The sequence below is a fragment of the Alligator sinensis genome, unplaced genomic scaffold (assembly GCF_000455745.1).
Source record: "Alligator sinensis unplaced genomic scaffold, ASM45574v1 scaffold579_1, whole genome shotgun sequence".
In the NCBI taxonomy this organism is placed as follows: Eukaryota; Metazoa; Chordata; order Crocodylia; family Alligatoridae; genus Alligator; species Alligator sinensis.
Window position 1 is genome coordinate 150,028 of NW_005842023.1, and position 11,712 is coordinate 161,739.

The 11,712-nt window shown below is 43.3% G+C and overlaps 1 protein-coding gene across 1 annotated transcript in view; it reads left to right on the forward strand.

Annotated features, from left to right (window-relative positions):
- The window catches only part of FAM217A (family with sequence similarity 217 member A), a 26,595-nt gene that overhangs the window by 10,846 nt on the left and 4,037 nt on the right, over positions 1–11,712 (forward strand). Inside the window, exons 3-6 of the mRNA XM_025202387.1 lie at positions 987–1,071; positions 1,174–1,199; positions 3,080–3,151; positions 3,246–3,325. Coding sequence (XP_025058172.1) covers positions 987–1,071; positions 1,174–1,199; positions 3,080–3,151; positions 3,246–3,325 — 263 coding nt within the window. The remainder of the gene's footprint in view (positions 1–986; positions 1,072–1,173; positions 1,200–3,079; positions 3,152–3,245; positions 3,326–11,712) is intronic.

Genomic DNA, 11,712 nt, shown 5'->3' on the forward strand with positions numbered 1-11,712 from the left:
CCTCTTTAAATAATACCTTGTGGTATTGTTTATACACTGATACCTCCCGGGGACAATGCTTCTTCAATGAAACTGCAAATCCTTCCTTTAAATCAAAGGGTGAACGCGGGGTGCTAGGATTAAAAAACGGGGGCCGAATACCTCCTAAATATTCAAACCTTGCTGCTTTAAAAGGACAATACTGGGTCTGTGGCTCCCACGCCTACCATAAAATCCCTGCCAAAGGAAAAGGTATCTGCTATCCGGCAATGCTAAAACCCTCTACGTCCTTCGCCACACACCTTCCACGGGGCAGGTGGTGAAACAAGAGGGATTTGCAAAAAAGCCGTGAAATAATAGACAAATATCAAAAAACTCCGCTTACCAAAGGAATATTAGTCGGGTGTTCTTTAGCAGGTATACTCCCAGGAATAGACACTGCTTGTCTTGGAAGATTTACACTACGTCTGCAAGCTGTGATAGAAATCATGGCTCATAAATTCAGTGAAGGTCACAAGGAACTCTCGAAGGCCGTTGCTGCCTTGGCTAACACCCAAGAAAAACTCCGACAAATGATAATTCAAAACCGTATAGCCCTTGATTCTGCAGTGCCGAAGCACACACAAAATCATACCCTTTGGGTCATGACAGTGCCCAGTCTGCTAGTGACATAGACTAAATGAAGGTGCCAGTCAGTAAAGTGAAAACGTTTCTGTCATCTTTTAAGAAGTTAAATGCAATGCCAATGCCTCTCTGCCAGTCAGCAGTGAGGGGTGGGGCTGCTGGGAAATGCCCACAAAAATGGTTCTTCATGCCATAACCAAACTGCAAAAGTTGCTTTGCCTCATCCCAAATATTTATAATTTCCATTCTATTCAAGGGGGCTAATTTGCAATGAGCAAATAAGAAGGCTCATAGAACCACAAATTTTAAATTGTTGTAATTGCAGTGCGTTTTAAAGTGTCCATATTTTTGCACTTACTGTAACAAACTGTGTGTTGTTGCAGAGCTTACAAACGTGTGACTTAGAACCTGATGTCCACCTTTGTGAAAATAAATACTGCCCCTCAGGAGATGTCATTGGCACAGGAGGTAAGAAAACCCAGGCATTTGTGCTTCTGCATGGAGAAAACTTCTAAAGGACTATTATAAACATATATCAACTGTTGGTTTTTTATTGTTGCTTTTTTACAGGTGCTCTGTCAAACAAGTTGCACAAGGTAAGGGAAAAAGAAAGAAATCTTAATAATTTCAATCCAATTTATCTGAATATAATTTAATAAATATCAGAACTGACTGCTGGTTTTAGTCTTCTTCAAGCAAAAGTAGATAGCAATGTTGAAAAGGTCTGCGCCATAATTTTTCTTCTTAAAAAACTATAAAGGATGTGAAGTCTACCAACAAAAAGATTTTTTTAAAATAGTTTCTATGTGCGAATTTGCCTGTGTGTATATTTATTTTTAATGGTTTTTTATATTTCATATTTCATATTTATTTATTTTAATAGCCTTATTTTAATACTGTATTTTATATAGTACTGTATTTTATACATATATATGTATATATTTATTTTTAATAGTCTTCTAACAACCTACTGATTCCAGAAGTTTTCTTTGTGGATTCTAGTTGCCTCTTGGATTTGTCCTAGGTCAAATTAAAAAATGTGCCACTTGTTTTAAAAAGTGAAACTCCAATTTAATTCATTTTAAGCCTCAGCAAATGGGAATAAACTTAGTTGGGAGTAATGTTTGTAGGCAAGTAAGAACAGTCCCTATGTTGTATTAACCCTGTTTTCTGTAATAGAATGATGAAATCTGGTAATTGTACACATCACAAAAAAACGCTACCACCAGTAGCAACTATGCTCTCTCTCTACACTATTAAAGCATTTCATATTGCATTACAGGCCTTACCAGCCTCTTAGCTGTACACCTGGTAGCAGTCCAGCCAAACCCTGAAAGCTCTGCTGAACTTAAAAAGTATGAGGCTGACCCTAGTGCCACTTGCCTTATAGCCTTCCTGTACCTGAAGAGCATTTGGACCTTACCTGGCATGTAGGTCTCAAGCACAGGAAGTTCACTAGCAGCAACCACACAACTCATCGTTTCTGACTTCTGACCCTTCTGCATCTAACTTCTGTCTGCTGCCTATAAGTAGAGCAGGGGTGGGCAAAATACGGCCCACAGGCCAGAGGCCATTCTATCCAGCCAGCGGGGCCCCAAAAAATGTAGAAAATTAATATTTCTCTGCCCTTGGTTCCTGTCAAAAGGAATGTGCATGTATAGATGGTGACACTTTACTGTGCAGTAGATTAGTTTATTGTGCAGTAAAGTGGCTCGTGTAGACACACCCAGAGAGAAGCATTTCCTTCTGAACAGGACTGCCAGTGTGCTCTAGCACAGTGTTTCTCAACTGGTGGGTCACAAGAATATATGAAAGGGTTGCAAACAGACTTTAAAAACGGATCAAGGATTGTTGGTTGTAGCCATGTTGGTCTAAGGAAATAGGCAGACAAGGTTCTTTGGGTAGATGTGATATCTTTTATTAGACCAACTAAATAGTTGGAAAAATTGTTCTTTGCAAGCTTTTGCTTACAAACACCCTTCTTTAAGCATAGGGAGAGTCAACAAACTTAAAAAATGGATTCTTCTTTAAAGGAGAAAAAAGTGGGAAACCGTGGCTTTTCTCTTACAGGTTTTCAGAGCTTCAGCCTGCAAAGGGCTTCTTGGGCCCACCCCTTTGCCCCACATGCCCACCCCCTGCCCCACATACCAGGGGGCTGGGGCCTGGGGTGGGGGGTAGCAGGTCAGGAGTGAGAGACACTGGGTTGGGACTGGCCATTGATGTTTACAGATGGGTCCTGGTACAAAAAAGGTTGAGAACTACTTCTCTAGCCAGCATTTTTAACAAGCACAAATTCCTCACACAAAGCATTTTAAATACTTTGCTAAAAACCAAATTCAGCCCAGTGAAATCAGTGGGGTTGCATGGCTGCAACCAAGGAAAACTTTTAGATCAAAATACCCAAGAGAAATAGATGATCATGTCTGGAAAAAGTACTTACACATGGAGTAAATACTATGGTTTATCTGTTTTACAGGACTCTTACAAAAGTCCAGTGGAACTACTGGCAGATCTTAGATTGTCAAAGAATACAAGTAGAAGAACACAGGTGGGATTTGTTTGGTTTTTTTATTTTCAATCTTAGCACATTATAAAACATATATCAGTAGTATTTTTATAGAAATGTTTTCCCTTTTTTGCAGCTAAATCAAAATAATAACAAGGAAGGGACATTTAATTCCTGGGGATATACACATAATCAAGTCAATGCTACTATGAACAGGTAACACATTTAATTCTTCAAACAATTTAATTAGAACAGAATTTGTTTGCCCATGTCCAAACAAGCTGAACAAGTGAAAGGACTGCTTGCTAAGACAAGCATTTAGCACACTGTGCAATTTTATACTACTGGTTAATTATCATCTTATATGATTGCTAACATCCAAGTTCAAAGGGGATTTATGGATTAATATATAGATAATTTAATTAAAATAAAGTAATTTGAGAACTTGGAAAGTATGATGTTCAGGTAAGTGTTTTTAATCTCTTTTGGAACACAATTATTTTTTCTTCTGTTATGCCCAAAGGATGTTTTTTGCCATCTTGGGATGTAATTTATTAATGTTATTAACATTATTTTTTCCAATTAACCCTATATATACTCTGCTAATCCTGTGGAATAAGAATATACAAAAGGAAATTTATTTTTTTCTCCATACTGGAATTGCTCCTTCCCATCTATCTAAGACCTACTCTTTCCTTTCCACCTTAAAGAACACCATTCCTCTAGTCTCCCTGTTTCTTAGGGTAAGCTAGGTATGAATGACATTGGTTATTTTCACTTCTAACATTTGAGTGTTTTAACTTTATATTTTAACTTACTATGTTTGAACAAGAAAAGGACAGAAGTTGCTTAAGTTGCTGTAAAATTAAGTCCTGATCCTACAAAGAGACAAGAACGTGGATAATTTCATTGTCCAAGGCAATGGGTGCATCTATACGTGAAATTAACATGATGCGATAAACTCTGGAGCAATTTGAGCCAGGGTCACCTGCTCCCTCCACAGTGTCTACACGTGCACCTGGGACAACAGCAGTTTGAGCAGGGTAGAGCAGTTCCGGGCTGACAGCAGGCTTGGAAGGTCAGCCTTGAGCTCTGGGGGGTGGTGTTGAGTGGCAGAGGGGCTAGCTGGGGCATGGGGGAGCCAAAATGCAGAACTGTGCAGCAGGCAGCCCCCATACTTAATCACCTTCGTGCCCCAGCCAGCCCCTGTCACTGCACATGCATTTCGTTGCACTTAATTACTCTGCCGTAAGATAGTACTATCCCTGACAGTACTATCTTATGGTGGAGTTAATTTATTTACTGCACCCTAATACCGGCACACAAGTAGACAGTGACACTTTACTGCAGAGCTAATTGCAGTAAAGTACATGTATAGATGTACCCAATGTACGTAAAGACAGGTGTGTAAAGTTATGCATAAATCTAACTCTTTGTAGGATTAAAACCTAATGATATTCTAGAAGGAGCAGCAGCTGTACTTAGAGGCATAGCTGGTGATTTAGAGAAGTTTCTTGGAGTATCTTCCTCTTATGACTACCTTAACAAAACAAAATACAGCCAACCTGGCTCTATCAAGAACCAATTGGATCAAGCTAGTCTAATCTCCTTTTTTTTTGCCAGGATAACTGGCTTAATAGAAAAGTGAGAAATGCAGATGGTGATACCTTCTGTTTAGTAAGGCTTTAGACACTGCCCCACTGCCATTGCCATAAGCAGCTAGGCAAATATACCGTATTTATTCAAACATAAGAATCCCCCCACTCCCTCCCAATCATCACGTGAAAAAAGCTCCTTATTTTACACTTGCATACAAAATCTCACTCAATATGTTATAATTAAACTGCTGCAGAACACACTATGTTCTCAGTAATGGAAAAAAAAAACTATGAAGTTGATGAATTACAGTTTTCTAGCCACATACCTAGGTGTTTTGGGCATTTATGACAGCACTATGGACACATAAACATGTGCATGTAGACTGAACACGGGTACTCTCAAGACTGGTTGGGCAGGAATGTAGCTATCTATCCATACGTGAGTGTAAGTATGGCTTCGATATACACTGAGGTAGAAATCAGTAAGAGGAGGGATTAGATGAGTTCTCGGTTTCCTTTTCAGCCTCACATTTCAAGATGTTCCACAATTAAAATAACTATAGTCCTTTCCACAGTGGAATTTGAAACCATGATAGTAACAACTGTACATGTTTTTGTTAAATAATTTAACAATAGCACAAACAGCATGATACAAATGTATAACACAGCCATGCCCGCAGATTCCAGAGGATTTTTCCCCATGCACCATACACATTTACCAGACGTATGTTGCATGTGGTGTTGTGTGGTGTAGGATTTTTTTTGTCTGCCTTTGAAGCATTAGGGATACTAGTTGCAATTGACCACTGCTCTGAAATGATACCAGGAAGCTACTACTTAAATGCTGGACTGATGGGTCTGCCTGCATACTCAAGGTCAAACTGATTTCCAGGTGTGCGGTCCAGAAAGAGTTTTTCCTCAGGTCATTTTGCCAGAGGGTTTTTTGTTTTTTTTCACCTTCTGACACAGGATGGATCTCTTCATAAGAATCATCTGTGCATTTCTCATCACATCACAGTTCCAGGGGTTCTGGGCATTATATTGGGTTCAAGATCAAGCTAAGTAGATGAAAACTAATAATTTGTGGTATATGGGAGGTTAGACTGACTGATCTAGTCTCTTCGTGGTCATAATGTCCATGAAACTTGTCTTCGCTCAGTTGTATTTTCTGGTGCAGCCACATGTAACAATTGAACCATTCCCAAACATCAATGATTGGGGTCCAGTGCACAGTTGTTGCAGGACAGACTATAAATGACAGTAGCTTCTCATCTTTTCTCTTCTCAGCTGATAAGCTGACCATTATTAAACTGGTCAATTCTCTATTTTCTGGGGTAGAGGAGATAGCAGCAGTGCCACATTGTGAACAGCTGACAAAACAGAAAACCTGAAAAATGTGCTTCTTAATAGGTTGTGACCTAACCACCACCTAATTAGGCTTCCTTGTTCTGTTGCCATGTAGTTTTGGGTATACCAAATAAATTGAATCTGAATTTCAGCACTGGTGGGCACATCTACATGTGTTGGTCTAATAAAAGATATCAAATTCACCCAAGGAACCTTGTCTGCCCACATGTACATATGCGTTTAATATACCTTAAAGTTACTGTGCTTTAAAATAAGGCCCAGTAAACTGCACCTGGGAACGCATCTACATGTATCCCTGCATCAGGAGCAAATTTACTCCTAACAGGGCCAGTTGAGTCCAGGACTGCTTCTGGACCCCTGCACTTCCCTAGCAGGGGGAGCTGCAGGCTCCTCTGGTACCAACCCCAGGCAGGCAGGGGGGACAGGGGTCAGGCCTGGGCTCTGGGAAGCAGGGCGGTAGCTGTCCTGGAGCAGGGGACAGCTCCCAGCTTCTTGGTGCTCAGAATTGCAGCCTGGCTTGGCGGTGCTGGCTTGGGGTGATGCTCCATGGCCAAGTGGGAGCAGTGCCTTGAGCTCTCCCTTCACTTTGCTTGCTGAGGGGTAGGAGGAGCTCTCTGCGCCTGGTTCCAGCGCTGCTCAGCTGGCTCCTCACAGGAGCTGGGAACTGAGCAGCACCAGGATGGGGGAGCTCTCTATCACCAGGGACAGAGAACTTCCTTGTTCCCTCAGCCTAGCCACTGCCCACACAGCACAACCCCCCAGTTGGCTCCCGCTCCCTGCCTGTGCCTGCGGGGAGCTGGGAGCTAAGCAGTGCTGGAACTGGAGACAGAGCAAGCAAAGCAAAGGGAGGGGAGAGCTCAAGGCGCTGCTGCCACTCGGCCACGGGGCATTGCCCCAAGCCAGCACCACTGAGCCAGGCTGTGATTCCCAAGCTCCACCCGGGAGCTGCAGACAACAACCCCATCTCTCTCTCCCCTGCCTCCTGTGGCTCCTTGCTGCCTAGGCTGACCAGGAGTAAATTGTTCCTGATCAGTATTACACATGCACTACTGCATAGTATCTAATGCATGGTTAATCTAGTTCCTGTATTTTTTTATTTTTTTTGGTACTAGCAAACCTAGGCGCATTAGCCTAATTTGCTGCTCAGCAAGTCCTGCACACACATAGATGGTGATGCTTTTCTGTGTATTAGTCTAATGTGCACTAAAACGCCTTGTGTAGATGCACCCAGTGAGGACTCAGAAAGATTCTTTTAGTTATTTTCTAGTAGTGCTTAGCTGAACTTAATACTTCTGAGGGGAACCTGTAACTGCTATAAATATTTTCGCTATAGTTGAAAAATTACCCAGAAAGTATTTTATTACCAGTTATCTTCATTTAGTAAAAACTAAAGACATGTATAGGCTTGGGGACAAATAATTATGAAATTTAATTTTCATTAATCCACTCATCACTGAGGAAGAACATGTCTTGTCATCTGTAGGAAGAGTCTGAAAGCAACGTCTGAAGAAACTGCTTCTGCCAAGTATTTCCCTCTGTCTGTCCCTCTACTGCCTTCTCATTTAATAAATCCTTTGAACCCCTAATCTTTCCATACTTTTTGGAGCCCTAAGGTACGGATCCTGAGAAAGATACTGTGAGGGCTTCTCAGTCACCTAGTAAAAGTTACTTGATGATAAACATTATCTGGGCTTTTCAGATATTTTCACTGTATAGGTTACATTGTAATAGTTTTATTGACACTTGTGTTCCCCTTTTAGTAGCTGCGGCATTTGTTCCAGTGGAAAAGTAATGTTAAGAAGGTACGGAATGTGCCTTTAATGAAGTTTAATAGCCTGGAAACAAGTAGAGCCCTCATCAACTGCTCCACAGTCTCTCCACACTGCAGGGACTGCTATTGGAACATCATTGATTCATGATGAGGTTTTATTTCCCTGGTAGGTTAAGGATAATTCCTGAGACTACTTACACCCTTATTTAACTTTTGTGATGTCTACTGGATGTAAGACAGCTCAAAAGTTGATCTGCTGTCTTGGAGCTTTTAAAACTTCTCTCTCTGCCTCTCCCATCAGCTAGAATAAAGCGTTGGTTTTACCTTCATTCATCTCCTGGCCAACTCTGCTTATAGGTATGCTGTAACATATTTTCCAAATGTATCTCTTTCTCAATATTTGAATCAAGGAGCTTGGGGCTACAGCTCTTCAGAAGGCCCCATTAGACTGCTTTTTCCCTATTGCTTGAGGCCAGCCCACAGTATATTTTCATCTGTCTTTGTTTTTTCAAGAGACTCAAACCTTTTTTTCCTTGAAGAACTTTGTTTTGAGGCAAATTTTTAAGCATTGTGTAACTGTCTTTATTGTTCATCCCCACTTCTACTTAATGAAGTGCTTAAATTAACTCGGCTGTCTAACAGATCCTGCTGCTCAGACATTGGTTCCTACTTGTCATTTGTCACAATTCTGAGGTGCGTAGTAATCCTGTCATACAGTGTCACTTCCAGAATATTTATCACATGTTTTCAATTAAAAAAAAGAAAAGGCTTTAATGTATCTATTAGGGTTCCCAAGAGTTATGGTCAAAATATCAGTCAGGCTGTACATTAATCATGTTTGTCTTCCCCTTTCTTACTCCTGCAGCATGAACAGGGATGAATGATGGTGTTCATGCTGGTCCCAAATTACATGCCTAAAGTTACATTCATTTTCCTTTCTGTTATAAGTAGTAGTCAACTAATTTCAGTGTTCCAGTTAATTATTTTGTCTAGAATAAACAAGGTCCTCTGGTTTCCTCTAGTTACTCCTACTCCCAGTTTTTAAATCTTAAATTTATGTGGATGCATGCAATTTAATAAATATGGTCAGTCCCCACTCTGTCTCTATCCCCCCAATTCCTTGCACAGAACCAGGGTAATCCAAAGCTTTGCAGAGGGTGAAGATATTCCTCTGCAGCTTGACTCATCTTGGAATGGCTCAATCCACAGGAGTTCCTTCCCATTCCCTGGCACAGGTATGCAAAGGATAGGGGGAGAACTGGTGCCACTCAACCCATCCTGGGTTCCTGGAATAGCTTGAATGGTGGGAGAGAGCTGCCATGGCTTGATCCATCCCCGGTCCTGGGATGGCTCAAGTGATGAGGGGTATCCCCCACTCCTTGCACAGCTGTCACCCTTCTGTGCAAGTTGGGGAGGGAGGAAATTCCCATTTCACAGAAATGGGATGAACGACTAGTCAGACTCGGCATCAGTCAGGGCTGTAAGCACAGCCAAGGTTCACCTGCAGAGGTGAGGAGGCAGGGTCATGCTCTGTGCTCCCTGCAAGCAGCTGCAGGCTGTTTGATAGTCTGGTTTGTACTCTGGAACCAGTCAGGGTCCTCAGCACAAGTACTGGGCCTATGAGCTAGTTCATCCACAGGGGCCAGAGAGCAGTGAACCCTGAGATGCTGAGGGACCCATCCAAGACTGTTTAACATACCACACATTCAAATTAAAGCACGATACAAACCAGCCACAAAGATGTTCTATGTTTAACAAACAGTATCTTTTGAGGCTGGCTCACCATGTTTATGACTTGTTTGCCATTTTAAACATGCGATAAATTGCTCAAGTGTGGGGCATGTTGCAGTTCATTACACAATAAATGCAATGTCTGTCAAAGGCCCCACTCTACGCACACATCACACCAGAGTATAAGATTTATGGCATGCTAAGGGAACATTGTGGGAATGCCTTGTTAAAATACTGCCAACACGTTATTGACCTCTAGAAATTACCCTGAGTTACAAACTTAAAATCCAACTCTGTATTTTTCCAGAGATACTGAGTCCTATGAAAGATGGGTCTAAACTGCTGACCAGGTGTCCAGAGGACAAAACAAAAAAAGTTCAGAGGAAAGAATTTCAGATCAGGGTTATTTCGTATCTGTTGGGTTCAACAGTTCTGTTTCTCTCAGAAAGCTGAGTTACAGCTTTCAAAAACACATCATAATTTTTAAGACATGCTCCAGGGAGCTGCAGGAAATCAGTGCTCCTGGTGGGTCATTTACTTGCGGGAATCATACCAACTTTATTTTATTATCCCATATCACAGGGGTGGGCAAAATACAGCCCGTGGGCTGGATCTGGCCTGCCCTCCGGCCCGCAGAGCCCCTTCAAAACCCAGGTAATGGTGGCTGCCTCTCTAAAAGCCTCCGGCGGTACCAGCCATCGACTGCAGCACCTCAGGCTGTTTCCTTGGGTTCTGGTTGCGAGGCAATCAGCCCTGACCTCAGCCTGCCCCAGCTGGCCTTGCCCTGCCCCTGGCTCAGGCCAGGCTTGCAGCTTGAGAGGGGCAGGCGGGCTGGGACAGAACCTGTGACGCCGGTGAGAGGAAACAGTGTCTGGGCCAGCTTCTGCCTCCTGTGCGGGACTGGGAAGGGCCCTGCCCTGCAGGTAAGCCCAGGAAAGCGGCTGCTGGGCAGGCTTTCCCTATGCTGGGCTGCTCGGGCTGTTCAGGGTTGGTCTGGACCAGCACTGGGGAGGGGAAGTAGCAACTGGGCCACAGCTAAAGTCGGCTCCTCACGTGCTCTGGGGACGGGAGGAGCCCGGCCAGGTCTGCACTGGCCAGCAGAAGCCGCGATGGAGCCGTGTGCTGCTCGGGACTGACTGGTGCAGGCAGGGGGAAAGTGTAGCTGAGCCCCTGCTGCTCTGGCCGGCACATGAGGACTTCAGCTATATGCCACCTTTCCTAGCTGGTGCAGACCCAGCTGGGTCCTTCCCATCTGGAGCAGCATGTGGCTGAAGCCAACCTACCAGGTGCTGCTGAGGATGAGGCAAGCCCGACTGGGTCGGCACTGGCCAGCAGAAGCGGCGGCGGAGCCTCCTCCTTTTGGGATCAGCTGGCACAGGTAGGGAGAAAGTTCTGGGGGAGGTCTGATGCCCCTGCAACCCCACTGCTGGGGCAGGCTGTTACAGGGGTCACAACCCCTTGCTACCTGGTAAGTTGTGCAAGGTGAGGGACGTCCAGTGGCAAAGGTCAGAGGTCAGGGTATGGGACAGCCAGTCCCAAGATGGCAACCAGAGGGTGGGGCAACTGAAGGGGCAGGGCTACCCATGCCACCCTTGACAGCTTGCCAGTCATCAAGCAGCCCTCTGCCCGAAATAATTGCCCGCCCCTGCCATATTAGGACGATGGTTAGAAGTCTGAGCCTTGGGTAATGTTATATATGCTTAGTGGCTATTCCTTTTTGCTACACAGTTGTTGCATCATTAGTTCACTCTAAATACCTTGTATATTTAACTCATTCCTCTAGGATTCATATTTTGACTATAAAGGTGGTTTGTAAGATTACATTCTCTTCTGTGATACTTAATGAAACAGGACTTGACTAGCAGCTGACTATAAGCATCACAGCAGTTGCATACCATGAGTTCTGAGGAGAATCTTACTGTATTTTTGTCACTAGTATTTGTTTCACAGTTAGTCTATTTTGAAAAACAAACTATGCACTAGCTTTGGATCCTATGAAGAACAGTGGTGAAGAGGCAAGGATTTTTGTGGGTGATACCTTTTATTGGACTAACTGCATGGCGGGGATGGACTTAGATAAGAGTTTTTCCCCCATTCATAGTGTACCAACAGGTAAAACTTCCCTGCCATGTAGG